Raw genomic sequence first — 21,329 nt, 5'->3', positions numbered from 1 at the left:
CGGGCGCCGTCGCCTGGGCGCCGGGGCGCTGGGAGGTGACTTGCTAGACGCGCCGGCAGCGGAGGCCCGGAATAATGGCGAGGGGGGTCCGCGGGTTCCGCGACTTCCGGCTGCTCGCCACGCCCACCCCAACTGTCTAGGTCTAGGAAGCCACATCTCTATGGTTCCTCGCTTTTTCCAGGGGAGGCTCCGCGTGGCTGATCTTGGGGGCCCTTGGGTCTCGGTTCCCCCCAGCGAATGAGTGGGAGGGCTGCAGCGTTTCGGACACGAAGGATGAGGGGAGAAGCACACGGTCCATGCCCTCGGGACGCCTGTGGCCTCCAGAAGGAGTTGGGCCCGTTTTCATTTGCATGTAAATTGAGGTTGTTTGGGAGTCATTTCTCATATGGACCTCCTGGGCACCTTTTCCTCTCTATTCTTGAACCTATGTATTGCTTACCGTGAGTAATAACGTGGCTTATCAATGACCCCCTCGTGAATTCATTTACTTGTGGGTGTATCTCTTGCCCAAGTGATGAGATAATGCACCACCTTACCTCTGAGAAGTAAGATCAACACAACTCCTGTGTTTGTGGTTTTCCTGTCCTACTCCGTCCCGTCTTAACTTGGCAGGAGGGCACAGTTATCTCCCTTTTGGGGGAGGTAAGAATTATACCAGATCCTTTGTCATAGATCAATCACATACCAATTTGCATTAAAAGCAACCCTGGTAGAGTGGAGTTTGTTTGTTTTGGTAATCCTCACCAATAGATATTCTCCCATTGATTTTTAGAGAGAGAGGGAGGGAGGCGGGATAGGGGTGAGCACACCGATTGGTTGCCTCCCCCACACGCCCCTACCAGGGCAGGCTCGACCCTGCAATCCAGGTAGGGGTCCCTTGATGGGGAATTGAACCCGCAAGCCTTTGGTGTCAGCTTGACACTCTAACCACCGAGAAACACCAGCCAGGGCATGAGTGGAGTTTTATAGAAAGATGAGAAACACCTTAACATTCAGACTGGGATCTCCATATTAGTTGATCAAGGTTCTGAGATCTTAGCCCCACCTTGAACTGTCAGCACTCTGCCTACAGCCTCTTCTCGGATAACTGTCCCGATGATGTTTATGCTCTTATACCAAGCTAAACATAACTCTGTTTCCTCGGATAAGGTCCTATGGAAAATAGCCACAACAAAGGAAAAATCTCAGTCACCTCCAAAGGGCATTTATTGGGTTGACATATCCCTGAAGATACTTACCAGGGGTTTTCAGAGAAACAGAACCAATAGGAGATGGATATAAGGAATTGGCTCACACGACTATGGAGGCTGAGAAGTCCCAAGATCTTCAGTCCACAAGTTTGAGACCCAGGGGAGCCAAAGGTATAGTTTGAGTCCAAGTCTAAAGGCCTTAGAACAGGAAAGCTGATGGTGAAAATCCTAGAATGAGCCCCAAAGCAGGAGAAGACCAATGTCCCAGCTCAAAAACAGGCAGAAAGAGAACAAATCCTTTCACTACATTTTTGTTCTAGTCGGGCCTCCAACAGATTGGATGAGGCCTACCCGTATTAGGGAGGGCAATCTGCTTCACTCAGCCTACTAATTTAAGTGCTAACCTCATCCAGAAACACCCTCATAGACACATCCAGAATAATTTTTAACCAAATATCTGGGCATTCTATAGTCAAGCTGGCCTATGAAATTAACCATCACATCTAGATTCCTCCAGCTATAGTTTAGAGCAGTGGTTCTCAATCTTCCTAATGCCGCGACCCTTTAATACAGTTCCTCATGTTGTGGTGACCCCCAACCATAAAATTATTTTCATTGCTACTTCATAAATGCAATTTTGCTACTATTATGAATTGTAACAATAAATATCTGATATGCAGGATGTATTTTCATTGTTATAAATTGAACATAATTAAAGCATAGTGATTAATCACAAAACAATATGTAATTATATATGTGTTTTCTGATGGTCTTAGGCGACCCCTGTGAAAGGGTCGTTCGACACCCCCCCCAAAGGGGTCGCGACCCACAGGTTGAGAACCCCTGGTTTAGAGTATTAGTTACAGGAGAGTTTATCTAGGCCCTGAAGGGCATCCATGGGGGATAGATTCTGGTCAGTGTCACTTAGAAGAACTCAGATTTGGATGTCCATCTTAGAGATAACCCCCACCCACATACCCACCACCACCCACCTTTACATCCTCAGGGACAAATCTTGTAGGAATGAGGGAACTCATAATAAAGGGAAAGTTGAAAAAGGGGACAGGCCGCCTGAGAAAAGCCAAACTATTTCTATTCTAATTGCATTATGGTCAGTGTAGAGAACATCAGTGCACTGTCTGGATTCCTCTAACTTGTCCCCTTCTCCCCAGCTCAGTGGAGGTGCAGGCTGAAAGCCCTCAATTGCCTGCCCTCTCCAGGAACTATCTTAGTTCCAAACACAGTGAGCTGAAGAAGTCTACCTCACCCAAGATCATGCTTCCCCCTTCCTGGTAATGTGGTAGAGCTTGAATTCAATGACTTGTCAACCAAGGGGTATGCAGGCTCAGACTTCTCACCTCAAGTTTGGACAATTTTGAAAGGTTATCCCAGTCTAACTGAGGCTGAAGCCAACACAGGCGACATGAGTAATTCTGTGACTTCGGCACAGCTAACTTCTCCCACTACTAATCCCACTTTCTTCCTTCCCTACAGCTGTTAGGCCCAGTAACACTCTCCAGTAAATTTGCTGCATGTTATCCGGTCTTGAGTTTACCCCCCAGAAAGCTCAACTGAAACAATGAGATAACTCAAAATTTTAAATTATGTTAATTTTTAAAATAACTGTTCCATGTATACTTAGAAATGTATATGCCTAATTTCATGTTACTTTCACAGGGGTGTAGCCCTATAAACATCTGGGCAGCTTCTAGAGATCTCAGTTCCAATTCTCCAACTCTTCAAAGCCCCAAAACTCAAATCCTGCCCTTGCAGCCGGGAAAATCTCAGTCCCTTGGACCAAGATCACTAAACTGCCTCATGTCACCCAAGGCATCATCACCCATTTCCTTTCTGGCTTCCACTTCATTTTAGCCTCTGAGGATTTATGTCACTTTCTTAGAAGTCCTTTTAAAGGATGTTTAAGTTTTATCTAATATTTCAGATTGCTTTATAGCCACTCTCTGTAAACTGGTTGCAAATTTATCATGATTATACCAACTTTGGTATATGTCTCCATTTTGTGACCCACAGGCTCTTCTGAGGAAAAATGAGTCATTATTACAAAAACAGTCCTGTGAGGAGAGAAGGCTCCTAATGGAATTTTTTCTTCAATCCCCACTGAGAAAGTTTTGTTTTATACAGATTCCTAGGCCCTGCTCCAGATGTGATTTGGTGGGTCCAGGGAAATTTGTTTGAATGTATGAAATTACCTCCTGTGATTCCCAGATTTGGGGTCCACTGGCCTTAGTTTCAAAAACTGCTTACAGCTTTTCCATGTCTGCAATCCACACAAACTGTGCCATGTGGACTTGAAATGGTCACTGGGAGGAGAGAGAACCAGTCGGGGCCTGTATCTACGTGTAAGAAAGAAGTCTGCCATCTCCTTTTTTACCCCTCACAAACCTACCTTCTGAAGCCAAAATGGACTTTGGGAACATGGCAGGTTTCATACAGCCAAGGGAGGTCTACGTAATAGTACAGGTTTGAAACTCAGATGAGGCCAGAGAGGAGGTGGGACAAGTGGCTGTACAAATCCTCAAAGAAACTAACAGAAGACACAATCTAATGGCTCGTGAGCTTTCATTTACATATTTACAAGTATGAAAACAAGCTTGCATTTGCATCAAAAACAAACTAGAATCACTTCTTCATTCAAAAAATATCTGCTTAAAGAAAAGCAAACTGAACTGTTTGCTTCCCATTCTGAACAAAGGAAGCGAAAAGAGCAAGAAAAATCAGTGATATTTATAACAAGTAAATAACAACATATTTATTAGCAAAATTATAACAACTTCCTGCAAAAACAGTTTTATGACTTCAGAGGTGATTAACAACAGTCTAGTTTCTAAAAACAATCTAATAATATGAGGATACTATTTTATCTATATTCAATTAAAAAAAAACAATGAAGTCTGTCGCTGAGGATACAGAGTTAAAATGTAGTCTTCTAGGATTGAGATTCAACAGAATTACTCAGAAAAGACAAATAGCATCTTCCTTATAAAACCATGATGAAATAACCACCTTTCACTGAAGTGGCTACTCAGAATCCCAACTGGTCTCCCACTCACATATAAAGCCACCAGGGTGGGCTGAGCCACTTTGGTATAAGGAAGAAAGCAAGACTTGAAAGTCAGATCTGAGTTCAAATCCTGACTCCAACCACTAATTAGCCCATCACCTAACCTCACTGAGACTCAATTTTCTTGTACAAAAGTTAAAAGGATTAAACAAGATAACACCTCCGCAAAAGTTTCTGAAACAATACATTACTATGTGCATAAGACAAATGGCATTAGGCTTAGGGATTCACTGTCGGCAAAGAAAGAGGAACAAATGGCCGAGTTAAGTATGGGGAGATGCTAAGTGTTTCTGGATGGATTTTGAGCTATGGACTTGAAAGTTTAAAATGCTGGTTGAAAAGGGTCTAAGGCAGTGGTTCTCAACCTTTTGGCCTTTTAAATACAGTTCCTCATGTTGTGACCCAACCATAAAATTATTTTCATTGCTACTTCATAACTGTAATGTTGCTACTGTTATGAATCGTAATGTAAATATCTGACATGCAGGATGGTCTTAGGCAACCCCTGGGAAAGGATCTTTCGAGTGCCACAGGGGTCGCGACCCACAGGTTGAGAACCGCTGGTCTAAGGCCTTCTCAGAGGGCTGGACCTAAAGAAAGGCAGAGGAAGCCAGTGAGCACCTGCAGAAGTGACTGCTCAGCATCCCTTCCTCCTTCTGGAAAAGGCTTTCCTCAATGATAAAAGGAGAGGAGCCAGATGAGAAAGTCTCGGCCCCTTTCCTCAAGACGTCCTGAGTTTGAAGGAGTTGTGGCAAGAGCTTGAAGCTGTGGCCATCATCCTGCAACCGTGAGGATGCAAAAAAAAAAATAAAATAAAAAAATGAAAGCCACTGTGCTAAAATTACGCAGTTAAGATGGAAGTTTGATAAACTGCTGAGTTGCCAAACAAAATGTGAAACTGTTTACCTCTAGACTTGCCCTTAAGTAAACAATGTTCTTAAGGTTTCAGTACTTGGCATCGTGTTCATTACACCTGAAAATATCCGAAATGCCACCTTAGGGAAAACTCTTCTGGAATCACTCTTGCTAAGTGTTTAGAAACACCGCTTCAACGTCCTACACTTAAGCAATTATTATTTACCACATGCTGAGTTTGTCACAGCTTACACGCATTATTATCTCATTTAATATGGCAACCCTGTGAGGTAGGTAGTCAGTCCCTTTTTACAGATACATCTGAAGCTAGAAAACTGACAAGCTAGTGTGTCAATTTGGTAACAGAACACGTGTGTCTCCGACCCCAAAGTCTACACTTTTAGCTACTAAACTCTACATAACATGTGGACGCATCTTCTCCTGCTTTTAGATTGTGCTATCTCTTGAAAGGTTATGGACCTGCAATTGTTTCAGTTTCATAAGGAAACGTGTTGCTGGTTTTGTAGACATATTGAGAAGATGGAGCCTTGGCAGATCTCTATTATCTGCAGATCCATCTACAACTGCGGGCGAGGAGGATATAGTAAATGTTTGCTGTGTTCTATGAACCTAACAGTGTGTAAATGGATATACATTTGATCGACAACTATAAAGTCAGCTTATCTTAAAGCTGACGAAGGCCAAGGACTGGTGTTTATGCTTTTACTAAACAGGAAACAGGCTCTAAAAGGAAGGGACTTGCTCATGGTTGCACTGCTACCACGTGCCAGTGTGTGGATTTTAGTCTGTGTTCCATGCACCTTCTCTGTTTAGTGAAAATGAGCATGTACTCATTGGATTTTTAAAATACCATCTTTTCACCTAAATATAAAACTAGTACATTCTCATGGTAGAAAATCTGAAAAAATACAGGAAAGTATAAAGAAGAAAATATAAATCATTTATAAGCCTGTCACCCAGAGATAATCACTATTAAGACTTTAGTTCGGTATTAATTTTCGCTTTTTCCCTATGCATAGATGTATTTTGTTTTGTTTATAATTTGGATATTTTTTTTCTTTCTTTTATCTTCCACTTTATCCAGATCATTTCCCCCATGACATTGAATATTCTTTACGAATCTTTACAATGGCTGCAAAACCATTCTATGGATAGACTATCATTAATTTAAACCCTCTACTGTTAAAAACCTAGTTTTCTTCCTTCAATTATATACCTTGCCGGTATGAATTTCTCTTCTGCTAATCCGTGTCTGGTTCTGACTACTTTCCCTTTATGGATTTTCAGAAATAGAGTTAAGGTTGATGATACTGAAAAACTGCTTTTCTGAGAAGTAGCAATTAGTCTTCCTACCAACAATATATGTTAGGAGGTTTCTGTCTCCTCAATATGTTTTCTCTGGTGTTGAAGAAGTTGTGAGCTATAACGATAGGCTTGCCCACACTCCCTGCATTTATAAGGTTTCTCCTTAGTGTGGGTTCTCAAATGTAGAATAACTTGAGAAGTCTGCCTGAAGGTTTTTCCACATTCGTTACATTTATAGGGTTTCTCTCCAGTGTGAACTCTCTGATGATCAATAAGGTTTCGATTAGAAGTAAAAGCTTTCCCACACTCATTACACTTGTAAGGTTTCTCTCTACGATGAAGTCTCTGATGTTCGTGAAGGGTTTTCCTTAAGATGAAAGCTTTTCCACACTCATCACATTCATAAGACTTCTCCCCTGTGTGAATTCTCTGATGGTCCATAATCTTTGTATTAGACACACATGTTTTGCCACACTCCTTACATTTGTAGACTTTTTCCCCTTTGTGCATTCTCTCATGTTGAGTAAGGGTTGAGCTATGGCTAAAGGCTTTCCCGCAATGGATACATGTGTAGGGCTTCTCCCCAGTGTGAACTCTGTAATGTGAAATGAGACCTGAACTCTGACTAAAAGCTTTCCCACACTCATTACATTCATAGGTCTTCTCCCCACTGTGGATTCCCTGGTGGCGAATGAGGTGGGACTTAACACTGAAAGATTTCCCACATTCACCACACGTGTAGGGCTTCAGTCCAGTGTGGATTCGCTGATGGACAACAAGGTTGGAGCTGTGACTGAAGGCTTTTCCACATTCCTTACACTTATAGGGTTTCTCTCCAGTGTGGATTCGCTCATGCACTGTAAGGTTTGTACTCTGACTAAAGGCTCTCCCACACTCAGTACATACATACTGTCTCTTTTCAGCCTGAATTCTGTTGGTTGTTGCAGGCTCAGAGCACTGACTACCATCTTTTTCAGATTCTTGGTCACTCACTTCTGGAAGTGTCTTATTGTCTTTAACCGTCTTGTGTTTGAAGCTTCTCATCTTTCTCCTCATTTTCTCTTGCTTAGAGCATCCCAGTGGCCTTCAGAGTCTTCTCTTTCTGTTCAGTGGAGCTTTCTAGATTTTGACTTCCTTGGCAATATCTCTGTGGAGATCTCTTGAATATATGAGATTCTGATTTTTTCAGGAATGATACTTTGGGATCAATACCTCCTCAATCCCAGTTTCACCATCTGACAAAGGAAACAGAAATCTGACATGTCACCTGTTCTCCATACTAGTGGACGGAGAATTGTCCTAGGATAACAAGATGTGGTAGACCATAGGGTCTCACACAGAAGGATTAGTGTTCAAAGGCAAGGGGAACTGATTTTTTTAAAAAATGAGAAAATGAGGTTAGATATACTAATAGAGGCCAAGGTAAAGCTTATGGACCAATAGGCCCAGCATCAGAATGAGCAATGAGTAGTATAAAATCCACCCTGGTTTCTTCCTGTCTCGTGTTCTACTCCCAGAATTGGAGCCGTCTAACTCCTAATCTAGTCCCAACAGAAAACGAACTGAAATATTCTTAGTTCAGTAACTCAAATGACTAATCTTCAGATCACTGGCTTTTAGTTCTTGTTGACCTATGACCCTAGTACTAGTGATACAGTGGCTGGCACAAAATAATTAGCTTCTCAAGGATTGTGTCTTAGGGTGTGCCGAAGATTTCATTTTTTGCTCTAGTTACTAGGCACCTGTCTATCTTGGGCTCTGTCTTGATAAGTAACATAATTCTTGCAATACTGGAAGCAAGTCACATCATAGCCTACTCTGCAGGCCTGGTCTGTAACTGGATCCAGCTATATGTGCTAATTCAGACTGTCTACTTTGCTCCAAGCTCTCACTCTGACAGACTGAGTCTTACTGGGTGAACCTGAGAGGCTGAACAGGGAACAGGATTAGTTAACGTACAACAGGGGAAAATCTCATAGGGATAGGGCCTCCTTGCATGGCATTATGATAAAGTTTCTACAGATGGCAAAGGGTGAACGTAGGGGATAGTACAATCAAGAGGGGCTGGTCATGAAACCAGGAATGATCAGGAGTTTCCCTACCGATTTTTGCTTTTCATTTTTATTGCATTTATTGGGGTGACATTGGTTAATAAAATTATATAGGTTTCAGGTGTACAATTCTATAATACATCATCTGTATACTGTGTTGTGTGTTCACCACCCCAAGTCAAATCTCCTTCCATCACCATTTATCCCCCTTTGCTCTCTTCTACCTCCCTACAGGTTTGATGTGAAACTCTAAACATATATGTAACCCTAACAGACCTCAAAGATAGAGGAGTTTGGGTCATAAAAGAAAACTGAAAAATGACCTCATGATACTAATACGACTAATTTTCCTTTTACTATGTTCCTTTCCAGACTTGTCTATATTCATATTTATATAGTTATAAGTATACAGTAAATATAATTTCACAGCTTACTTCTTCCACTTAGCTTTTTAAAGTATTTTCCCACATTGCTATTTAATCTTCCTATGATCATTTTATGATGACATATATACTGCAAACTTAATTCATTATAATTTACCACAACTTTACTAGTGTTAGACATTTGTTTGTTCCCTGAAGTTTAATCACTATCAATAATGCCATCCTGGTCACTTGCTACATATAGTTTTCTTCCTATTGAAACATATTCCTAAGGAGTTCCAAAAGTGAGCTATTGGGTCAAGAGGAATGAAATTGTTTTGGTTTACTGCCTACTGATAATCAAAAAAGTTGGCCCAGTTTCCACTGCTTTCTGATAAACTGAGTTACATTCTCTAAAGGATGAACATAGCCTATGGTCAATGTTCAAGACTAGCAAGAAGAGAACTGTGAAGGTTGAGGTTCACATCTCAAGTTTGGGTACCACTGATGCCATTCACAGGCACATATACACAGACTCATGCCCAAAATAAAAAGGGTAGGCAGAGGAAATGGTGGAGAGAGTGGACTTGCCAGATCCTTAGTGCACTCACTGCTGCTAGGTCTCCTAATCAAAGAGGAGCAGGCAGGGGGCAGAAACTCAGTGAGAAGCCAGGGGACTGCAGAGCAGAGTGGGATAGCGAGTGAAGCTGCCTGCAGTTCTCTCTGAGGAAGGTGATGCTTCTTTCTGAGTTTCTTTTCCATCTTCTCTGAAACTTTCTCTTTTCTTCATACATTTCTTAAACTTGTAGTTATTGAGCACTCTACCCTGCACATAGTTCTGTTCTAGGTCAAGGGGAAATTTTTAAAAACACTGTTGAAGAAAAGTAGAAAATAACTCTTTGTGATATGAACGAATAGTTGGATGAATAGGTAAGCAAGTTTATATCTTTACTGTTAACCAAGGCCTCCGGTTTTGCTGGCAAACTGTCTTCTGCTAACTTGTATTATTTTTTTAACTCTTCTTTTTACAGTATTACTTATGAAATGTTGGGAAATTATTTTAGAGGAAGAGACACCCATAATTACTAGAATAAAGCATTTTAGAGATTGAGAATGAGACAGTGGCTTGAAGTCAGGCTCAGGTGTCTTGCTGATCCCAAGCGCCCCACTTAGCTAGCACTGGTACAGGAGCTATTCTGTCCTTAAAGGCTGCTATGGAAAAGATCAGTCTCCAGCCTCTGGAGAGGGGCAGCCAGGGAAAATGTTAATAGCCAGATATTTACATAGCTCTGTCACAAAGCAATAAATACCATTATTGAATGCCCTCCCAAAAGACTGTTAATCATTGAATGTGTTCCCCCAAATTCATATGTTGAAGCCGTAATCATAAGGTGACTATATCTGGAGAAGTGATCTCTATGACAGTAATTCAGGTTAAATGAGGTCGTAAGAGTGGGACCCTGATCTGATAGGATTAGTGTATCTTTATAAGAAGACATATGAGCACAATTTCACTTGCGATTTTACCCCCTCCCCCCACATGCACAAAATGAGGAAAACCATGTGAGCACATAGCAAGAAGGTAGCCATTGGCAAGCTAGGAAGTGTCCCCACCAGAAACCAAATCAGCTGGTCACCTTGATCTTGGACCTCCAGCCTCCAATAGTGTAAGAAAATAAATGTCTAGTGTTTAAGCCACCCAGGCTGTGGTATTTTGTTACGGCAGCCCGAGCAGAATAAAAAAAGTATGAAATATATATTGAAGGAGCTTACAATGGAGTAAATGACAAAACAATAAGAAAGCAAATTATAAATCCACAAAGTCCCCAATCAGGAGACGAAGGGGGCCAGAGGAGGGAGTGATTACTGGGATGCTTAAAATGCTTGGGAAAAGGTGCTTTAAAAAGGCTAGACTTTGGCCCTAGCAAGTTTGGCTCAGTGGGTAGAGTGTTGGCCTGTGGACTGAAGAGTCCCAGGTTCGATTCTGGTAAAGGACATGTACCTTGGTTGCAGGCTCCTTCCTGGCTTGGGTCCTGGTCAGGGCGCATGCAGGAGAATCCAATTGATGTGTTTCTCTCACATCCAATATTTCTCTCAGTCTTTCCTTCTCTCTAAAAATCAATGAAAAAATATCCTCAGGTGAGGATTAAAAATAAAAAGGCTAGACTTTGGTTGAGCCCCAGAAAACAAGGAATTGTTTTTCTTGAAGTTAAGACAGGGACAGTGTAATCAGAAATAAATGGGAGATTATACTATTACATGAAGCTTCATGAAGGCAAGATTTCCGTTCATTTTGGTCACCAATGTATTCTTAGCACCTCGCAAGCACTGAAAATGTTTTGTTGTTGTTGAATGAATAAGTGAAGGAATGAAAGAATCAAGTTGCCTGAAATGATAGCAGCCAGAACACTGAAATTATGGGGGGAAAATTATGGATATGATGATGGTCAATAGGAAACGTATTGTGAACAGAGGAATGAAATCTACCTTTACTTTTCTTTCCCCACTCCACGAAAGCATCCCAGTTGGTAGGATAAATTTGTATCATCCTACCCAAAAATGAAACTAGAAAAAGAATACTTTAGGAAGATTAACCCAGATGGATTAAAGGTGAAAAAAAGAAGAGGCATGCGAAAGAGTTGGGAGGCGACCTTAGAATGCAGTATGGGTGACCATTAGAGGCCTGTCACTTTCTAGGTGCCCAGTAAATGTTTGTTGAAGAAATGAACACACAAATGAGATAGTGAGGTCGTAGGCTAGGAAAATGACAGGATGAGAGAACAATGAAATTCAGCCGATACAGGGAAGCAGGCACATATATCAGACTAAATCTAGAGGATGACTGAAGAAAGAGTTCAAGGTCATCAGATCTAGGTCTGAATGATAGTGTCACTAAGAGAAACGGGGATGTGGGAAAACACTTTTGACAAGAGGAGGAATATGTCAGGAAGGCAAATTTGAGAACGATCAGACAAAAGAAGTCACAAAAAATGTATAAGCTTGCAAAGATGGAGATCTTAGTTAGAAGGGCAGGTAGAAAGAAAGAGAACTGCACAGGGATGTGCTATACTGAAGCCCATGGTGGTTCTGAGGGACCTAACAAGGAAGCAAGACTTGTCAGGAGATGAGGGAGGACTAGTTTGAGGAAGTTTCATCAAAAGGAAACCTAACTATCTGCCCTCAACCCAACTGCCTGGGAAATGCCCTTAGAAATCCTGGAATTCCCAGGGACTAGGGAGGTGGGGTCTTGGCTGGAGAAGCAGGAGGAGGAGCAGATAGGGCCAATGACAGCAGGACTTTAGGGGTATCCAGGCAGCTGTGCACACAAGCACACCCTCAAGATAACCAGCAAATGGATGAGGACCGATGAGTCCCCACAAATCCCTGACCCACAGCTCCCTGAGACTGATGGGTGAGAGTTCTGATCTCAGGACCACCATTCATTTCAGGCTATAAGGAACCCACCATGGGCAGAGTCCCGGCTCAGTGGATAGAGTGTGGTATTCTTTTACCTAGGGAGGTTTTATTCCTTCAATTCGCCAGGATAATCTTCCCGTTCAGGTCCCCCTGAGCTGTGGTCACATGGTCCTTGGTTACTGATTCACTGCGTGAAGAATAAGAGGCAATACTTGAAAATAAATTCCAGAGAACCAGGTGATTAAAATGTAAAAATTGAAAGGAAGAAAAGAAAAAAGAGAGAAAGAAAATAAGTAACAGGGACTACTCGCTCAGGAAAGGCCTAAGCCTTAAGCATAAAACAAAGGCTGGTGGCATAACAGCAAGCTGATAGATCTGACCATATAAAAATTTCTGTACTTCAGAAAACACCATAACAAAACTAATATAAACTAGAATTGCCTAATACTATAACTTACTTGTGTGTATGTCTATGTCCCTCCTAACATTCCTAGGTGGCTCCCACCCACAGCCTGGCACAAAGAGGGCTCTGTAAATGCTGTGTGATTTGACATGTTCAATTAAACAAGCTCAGGATTTTACCAAATTCTGTCCGAGGTACGAATGGTGAGATGTGCATCCTCCGCACAGGACCATCACCACCCTTGTCTGCCTGGTGCATCCCTCTTGCGCTCCATATTGTTTGAACACCATGGCAGTGGATTTGCATTCTTGGCACTTCCGTCTCAACAGGGCCTAAATTCCCTAAGGGACTGACCTAGTCCAACTACTCAGATATTCTCAGAATGTCAGAGCTGGAAGGAACCTCCCAGGCCACTTAGAGTGGAGCTGGAACTCAAGTCCAAGTCTCCCGACAAATTTGAGTTCTATTACATCACCCTTACTCCCATCCCAAAACTCTACTACTCAAGGTCCAGAGGGCCCTCTCTGCCTCTCCCTCCCCCCAATACAAGCACACTTCTCTCTCTCCTTCTAGGCAGATATCCAGATATGCTCCCATTCGGCCCTAGTCCCCACATTTTCTAGCAGGCAGGATTCCTGTCCACAAATAAATTAATTTCACAGTATAGGTCTCACTTGCCCAAGAGAGAAGGGCATCACTCATTCTCTCCTATGAACAGCGGCGTCACTCCAGAGGATGTACCCAGCACAGATATTGCCTGATCTCTTCCTTGGGTTGGTGAGGAAGTTCCTAATGGAATCACTGTAAACAGACAGAAATGATTAGTTCTGTGAGTGCTGTACTCCCAGTGGACACTCAGAGCAGTGTCCCCTCCCTGGGTACTCCCCTTCCTAGGAAGCAATGAGCAGTACGGATGACCATTCCTATTTTAAAGATGAGGAAAGGAAGCTCCAGAGGTTGAATGACTTGTCCAAAGTCACATGACTAGTGAGAGACAAGCCTTCTGTGTCCATCACACCATGGTCACTCCCTTTCAGCTGCTCCTTTTACACCCAAAAGTCTCCTCTAAGTGCAAAGTGCATTCCACTGAGAAGTTCTCTGCCCTTCAGCCTTCCAAGAAAAGTTTGCAGAAGGGAGAAGAGGGTCTTTGTTGAGTCACGTGCCTTTAGAGAGACAGGAGCAATAATATGGTTTTAAAAGGATGCTAGAAGAATTTTTAAAATAACTACCCATCTCTTAGGGTCACCAGGCCTCAACATGTGTTTCGTTTCCCGCTCGATTCCCAGACTCTGCTTCTAGCTCCTCAAGGTTGTCCAATTCCTCCCTTCCCGGAATGGAGCTCGGCGTGTGCACAACTGAAACCCGGGAGCCAGCACACTACTTAGGCAGGTGCTAAGTATTTGTGAAATGGATGAATGAGTGGTAACCCTGGGCAAGACGGTGCCTTCCCGTCTGGGTCCGTTTCATCACAGGAACACAGCGGGGATCGGACGGGTGACCTAAATCAAACACTCAAGGCTGTAGGCTCGCTCCTTTTTTTTTTTTCTTTTTTTTTTAATATATTTTATTGATTTTTTACAGAGAGGAAAGGAGAGAGATAGAGATAGAGAGTTAGAAACATCGATGAGAGAGAAACATCGATCAGCTGCCTCCTGCACATTCCCCACCGGGGAAGTGTGCGCAACCCAGGTACATGCCCTTGACCGGAATCGAACCTGGGACCTTTCAGTCCGCAGGCCGACGCTCTATCCACTGAGCCAAACCGGTTTCGGCTAGGCTCGCTCCTTTGGGCGCCTGGGCTGGCTGAGACCCCTATTACCAGGGCGGCCTACTGGCCATGGGCGGGGGTGACACCGTTTTGTCACTACCTGCAAGCACGGTCAGAGCGGGCAACCTCGCCTCGTTGGGGACGAAACCCCAAAGGGAAAATGCCGAACGCGGGGAGGAGGCTCACGACCACTCTGGAGCTGCCGCATCCCCGTCTCCGCAGCGGGCAGCGGTGGAGAAGGGGCTCCTGGTGTGGACCCCCCACACACACTCCCAGAATCCCGCCCGGACCCCCACGCCAGGCTGCCACGTACCCCTCGCCGAAAGCTCATATCCGGGAACAAAGCGCAGAAAGAATGACGTCGTCGACACGCGACTAACTCGCATCCCAGCCCTCTGGCTTTTCTAGGCACCGCGAGGTTTCCGCCTGTGCCCGAGAGGCTAGAGCCCTTTCGCCCCTTCGCCAGCCAATCGGACTGCGCTCTGGCCCCGCCTCCGGCCTACGGTTTTCCCTACTATTGGCTGGGAGGACGGAAGGGCTTGGAGGGTTCAGCCAATAGAAGGAGGACCCTGGAAGGGGTGGAGCCTGATAGAATTAGATCTGGCGCAGATGGGAACCAAGCTACTGGGCGGCCTGAGACTGAGGCTCCCTGAGGTCCCCGCCACCTCTGCTCTGGCTGCTGAGCGGAAAAGTCATCTTTCCTTCCACAGGTCCCGCGCCTCAGTCTCAAAGCTCAGAGACTGTCAGCAGCATATAGAAATTACTTTTGGGGGTCTCCTGTTTGTCAGCAGCATATAAAAATTACTTTTGGGGGCCTACTAGGCCAGTGTTCCAGGTTGTGCGGATACAGCAGGGAAGAAAATGAGCCCGCTGGCCCATGGAGCTTACCTTCAAGTCAGGAGAGACAGTAACTTGAGAGTTCAGTCATACTGTTTATTTTTTATAATTATTTTATTTTTCATACTGTTTATTGATACTCTTTTTCTGCACTGTGGATTCACGGAATGAGCAGAAGATATGTGGTGTAACTAAAAGATTTCCACACCTATTTCAGGAATATTCTTCAGAAATATGTGCAAAATAATAGCTCTGCATGATTGAGTTATTGCTCTCCAAAAACCAAGAGACTCTAACGCAGGGGTGGGCAAACTTTTTGACTCGAGGGCCACAATGGGTTCTTAAACTGGACTGGAGGGCAGGAACAAAAGCATGGATGGAGTGTTTGTGTGAACTAATATAAATTCAAAGTAAACATCATTACATAAAAGGGTACGGTTTTGTTTGTTTTTTAGTTTTATTCATTTCAAACGGGCCGAATCTGACCTGCGGGCCGTAGTTTGCCCACGGCTGCTAACCCATATGAATTTCTTGATGTCAAATAAGAAATAAACTATAACCAAGGCATTCCCACTCACAGTGAGTCAACTTTGTAGGTGTAAACTCTCTGATGGGTGATGTTTTCTGTAACTGAATGTTTTCTCACACTTGAACTCAAGAATAGGTTCTTTTCCCAATATGGAGTCACTGAGGTAAAATAAAGGTTTTTCCTCCTTCAGTTCTTTACAATAAAGCTGTTTGGAATCAATAAAGAGCATGGAAGGAGGCTCCACTGGATCCATAGCATTAAAGCTGAGCCCAAAAGGTGAGATACAAAAGCTGGCTCTACATGGAAAGTTTTCAACCACATGAGCAAAACGCCGAGCTATTCCTTCACTTCTCACTGCAGAAGTACATATTAATAATGTAAATTTACAACTCACCTTCTAACCCCCGATCTATACAGCATTCCAGAGGGCCCTAAAGGAATTAAAGGAAAACCCACTGCCCCTATTTTGGGGCAAATATCAGGACTGAAAAGCCTCTACAACTTGAGGCAAGTAAAAAGACATATGAAAAAATATGTTCAAGAAAAACAGGGGAAGAAAGAAAACACACTTAAAAAAGAACAACAAAATAAACTTGACAATCATAGCACAAAAATTGAAAGGAAACTCAACTGTAAAACATTATGAAGATGGAGCTCTAAATGCAAAAAAAAAAAGACAGTAAAAGAATTTATAGAATATTAGGTGAAACTTTATTCCATCGTTTGACAGCCTGGTAAAATGATGACTTCTAGATGTATATTACCAAAATTAACGAAGAGGTAGAAATCTAAACAGCGTAACCACTGAAGAAATCAAAATGTTGCTAGATTTGTCCCTTCCAATTCATTCCTCCCCAAGAATGGATTAGACCATTATTTTTACCCTTCAGAGTAATTCCCACATTACACAAACTCTTCCAAAATACTTTGCAAAGCCAATGAAACATTTTCATCTAGTTCTGTATTTTAAAAAAAAATCACCACAAATGGGTTTTATACCAAAAGTGCAAAGAAATTTCATTTATTTGGAAACTTGTCAAAAATATTACAAAAGTAAATGATATGACCCATAAAATTACACCAATAGATTTCTTTTAAAACGTGATAGAATCTAGCTGCCACCCTAATAAAAACAAAGTACAATTACTATAGTGTGACCTATGTGCCAAGCACTGGTTTTAAGTGCCTTACACTTACGAACTAATTTTATCCTAACATCCCTATGAGGTCGATTCATTTTATAGATGGAAGAAATGAGACACAAGGAAACCAAGTGACTTGCTCAGGATCACACACCTAAGAAAGTGATGGATTCATGATTGAACCCAGAGTTCAAGGCACAAAAATCTATGTCCTTATCTACGATCTACATTGCTTCTTCTAAATACAGGAATAGAAGGAAACTTTGCCCTAACCAGTTTTGCTCAGTGGATAGAGTGTCAGCCTGCAGACTGAAGGGTCCCAGGTTCGATTCTGGTCAAGGGCATGTACCTTGGTTGCAGGCACATCCCCAGTAGGAGGTGTGCAGGAGGCAGCTGATCGATGTTTCTCTCTCATCGATATTTCTAACTCTCTATCCCTCTCCCTTCTTCTCTGTAAAAAAACTCAATAAATATATTTTTAAAAAATATAGAAGGAAACTTCATACATACTATAGAATATATATCAGAAACCAACAATAAAGTAACAGTAAGATTTCCAGAGGTACATGTAGAAGATATGAGGTCTTTGTATGTGATATTCTATGATGAGATGCCACTTCCATCTTGAAAAACTTCTAGTCTGGTGGTGGAGACAGGTAGGTAGATTGTGCCCAATTTAAAGATGGTTCAATCGAAGAATAAGTTTTTAAAATATTGTTAACAACTAGTATATGAGAATTATTTTCTACATGCTAAAATAAATATTTGCCATACCCAACCTCAAAGACCCTACAACAAATTGGCATGAATGTATACACATAAGGATTAAGTTGAGAATAATTTACAAGGCAATTTAACAACAGTTGCACATTAAAGCACCAGCTAATTTAAAGTACTGAGGTCAAATGAGTAAGAGGAATGAAGAAGCATCTGAAGGTCTTTCACAGATGAGCTAGATCTGAAGGGATCTAGAAATGAGATTGATCTGTAAGATTATAAGGAACATAGATTAGCAAATGGGAAAAATAAAAGGTTTTCTGAGTAGGGAATACTAGTGATGGGGTCTAGACTAGAGTAGAAGTTTAAAAAGTAAACAAAACAAAAAAGGTAAGACCCTGGCCAGTTTGGCTCAGTGGATAGAATACCAGCCACGGACTGAAGGGTCCCAGGTTAGACTCCGATCGAGAGCACATATTCTGGTTGCAGGCTCAACCAACCGCTGTGTCTCTGACACATCAATGCTTACCTCTCTGTGTCTAAAAGTCACTCTCTAAAAGTCAACAGAGCCCTAGCCGGTTTGGCTCAGTGGATAGAGCGTAGCCTGCTGACTGGAAGGGTCTCAGGTTCGATTCCAGTCAAGGGCACATGTCTGAGTTGTGGGCTCGATCCCTGGGGGGGGGTGTGTGTGTGTGTGTGTGTGCAGGAGGCAGCTGATCCATGATTCTCTCTCATCATTGATGTTTCTATCTCTCTCCTTCTCCCTCTCTGAAATAAGTAAGTCAACAGAAAAATTTCCTCCGATGATTAACACAACAAAAAAAGTAGGTAAGGAGGTATACAGCCAAGAGAAAGTAAAGAATGAATCAGAGTCTTGGAGAATGATTTTATAAAATAGGAGATGTAGAATAGAATAAGATATAATCTCTGTTCTTGAAAAGCATGGTATGATCATGGGATGCATAATGAAGACATGAGATACATTTCTGAACAGTTGAAAGAAAGAAAGAGAAAAAGAGAGAAGAGAGGGAGGAAGGAAAAAGAGAGAAGGGAGTAAGGGGAACGAGGGAGGGAGGGAGGGAGGGAGGGGAAAACCCAACAAATACAAGAAACGTGTAGTCCACACTTCCCCAATAGCGGAGAAGGATTGCATTGTTCCTCCCACTCTCCACCTTCATGACCCAACAGACAGCATTTAGGGAATGGCCCACTTTGATTAATGGTTCCAAGAGGGAATAAGGGTAAACATCCTTCTTATAAAGAAAGTTTAATTCAAAGTTCCTTGCTCTGTGTCTTAGAAACTTACACCTTAAGAACCTGATGAAGCCAGACCTCAGAGCTTCTCTCGAGTGTGAGTTCGAGTTCGATAGTGGTGGTTAAGAGTAGAAAGCTGACTGAAGGCTTTTCCACACTCAATACATTCATAGGGTTTCTCCCCAGTGTGAATTCTCTGATGTGCAATGAGGTGTGACTTTCGACCGAAGGATCTTCCACACTCATTGCATTTATAGGGCTTTTCACCTGTGTGAAGTCTCTGATGTCGAATCAGATTACTATTCTGACGAAAGGCCTTGCCACACTCATTGCACTCAAAAGGCTTCTCTCCAGTGTGAATTCTCTGATGGTCAATAAGATCTCTTTTAGAAGATAAACCTTTCCCACAATCATTGCACTTGTAGGGTTTCTTACCAGTGTGAAGTAACTGATGTCGGAGAAGATATGTATTGCGAGAAAAGGCTGCTCCACACTTAATGCATTCATAAGGCTTCTCCCCAGTATGGGTTCTTAGGTGGTCATAGAGTTTGTAACTAACACTGTAAGCTTTTCCACATTCATTACATTTATACGGTTTCTCTCCATTGTGGAATCTCTGGTGTTGAATGAGATTGGACATGTGCCGATAGGTTTTTTCACACTTGCTGCATTCATAGGGCTTTTCCCCTGTGTGGGTTCTGAGATGAGCCGTGAGCTGAGAGGTCTGCCTGAAGGCCTTGCCACACTCATTACATACAAAGGGTTTCTCTCCAGTGTGGATTCTCTGATGGTTAGTGAGGTGTGTACTCGTATTGAAAGCTCTGCCACATTCATCACATTGATATAATTTCTGTGCCTTCAAAACTTGATATTCTGTAGGACTACAGGACAGATTCTTATGTTCCCCAAGATCCTTATACTCATCACATCCATCTTCTGTAGATTTGTTTTTATCCTCACATGTTCTTTCCAAGAAATCACTTTCCAGTCTGCTCCCTTCCTCCTCTGAGGAGTGTGCTTCTAGCTTCATTAAAGCATCTTCACAGGCATTCCCAGCTTCTGGTCCCTCAGGTACCACTCCATGCAGGCCTTCTGATGTCCCATCAGATGACTCTGTTTCTTGAGAAATTTCCTGCTTTGGAGGCAACTCTGAATTTTCCATCCAAGTCTCACCTGATGCCAAAAGAAAGAAGAAAAAAGCATTTCTTAGCCCATTGAGGAAAAAGAACCATCAGGAGTCTATTTACCTGAAAAAGCCTTCACATAATGAATGAGGTAACAAATTGAGAACAAGAGAAAAAAATCAGAAATAGCTCAAATTTTTCTTCATGGACAAAAGACAAAGGGGGGAAAGGTCAGTGGAGGAAGATGGATGAAGATCTATCAGGACAGAGTGATGTTGAACCAGCACAGTCAAGTGAGGAGAAAAACTGAAAGGCCAGAGACCAAAACTAAAAAAAAAAATAAAAAAAAATAGGTTAGAAAAAAAAATGAATTAGAGACCAGAAAAACAAAAGAAAAGGTAAACAAAACTAAGAGTTGTAAAATATATTAAAAAAAAAAAAAAAAAAGATAAACCTTTCCCGCAGTCGTTGCACTTGTAGGGTTTCTTACCAGTGTGAAGTAACTGATGTCGGAGAAGATATGTATTGCGAGAAAAGGCTGCTCCACACTTAATGCATTCATAAGGCTTCTCCCCAGTATGGGTTCTTAGGTGGTCATAGAGTGTGTAACTCGCACTGTAAGCTTTCCCACATTCATTACATTTATACGGTTTCTCTCCACTGTGGAATCTCTGGTGTCGAATGAGATTGGACATGTTCTGATAGGTTTTTTCACACTTGCTGCATTCATAGGGCTTTTCCCCTGTGTGGGTTCTGAGATGAGCCGTGAGCTGAGAGGTCTGCCTGAAGGCCTTGCCACACTCATTACATACAAAGGGTTTCTCTCCAGTGTGGATTCTCTGATGGTTAGTGAGGTGTGTACTCGTATTGAAAGCTCTGCCACATTCATCACATTGATATAATTTCTGTGCCTTCAAAACTTGATATTCTGTAGGACTACAGGACAGATTCTTATGTTCCCCAAGATCCTTATACTCATCACATCCATCTTCTGTAGATTTGTTTTTATCCTCACATGTTCTTTCCAAGAAATCACTTTCCAGTCTGCTCCCTTCCTCCTCTGAGGAGTGTGCTTCTAGCTTCATTAAAGCATCTTCACAGGCATTCCCAGCTTCTGGTCCCTCAGGTACCACTCCATGCAGGCCTTCTGATGTCCCATCAGATGACTCTGTTTCTTGAGAAATTTCCTGCTTTGGAGGCAACTCTGAATTTTCCATCCAAGTCTCACCTGATGCCAAAAGAAAGAAGAAAAAAGCATTTCTTAGCCCCTCC

At 42.4% G+C, this 21,329-nt stretch overlaps 1 protein-coding gene across 4 annotated transcripts in view; it reads right to left on the bottom strand.

The window, feature by feature from the left end:
- Window positions 1-4,803: 4,803 nt before the first annotated feature.
- The window catches only part of LOC102754909 (zinc finger protein 660), a 25,537-nt gene continuing 9,011 nt past the window's right edge, over window positions 4,804-21,329 (bottom strand). The window contains exons 1-2 of one of the 4 annotated variants that reach the window (XM_006765079.2): window positions 14,768-14,877; window positions 4,804-7,688 (exon numbers count right to left, since the gene is read on the bottom strand). In XM_006765079.2, coding sequence (XP_006765142.1) covers window positions 6,514-7,509 — 996 coding nt within the window. In that variant the 5' untranslated portion in view covers window positions 7,510-7,688; window positions 14,768-14,877 and the 3' untranslated portion in view covers window positions 4,804-6,513. Of the gene's footprint in view, window positions 7,689-10,868; window positions 10,904-14,767; window positions 20,107-20,511; window positions 21,286-21,329 lie in introns of those variants that run through there. The other 3 variants (XM_006765078.2, XM_006765077.2, XM_015564850.1) reach the window with 3 other exon arrangements.

This window comes from Myotis davidii, unplaced genomic scaffold (genome assembly GCF_000327345.1).
Source record: "Myotis davidii unplaced genomic scaffold, ASM32734v1 scaffold81, whole genome shotgun sequence".
NCBI lineage: Eukaryota > Metazoa > Chordata > Mammalia > Chiroptera > Vespertilionidae > Myotis > Myotis davidii.
This window is presented reverse-complemented; position numbering and strand designations above follow the sequence as displayed.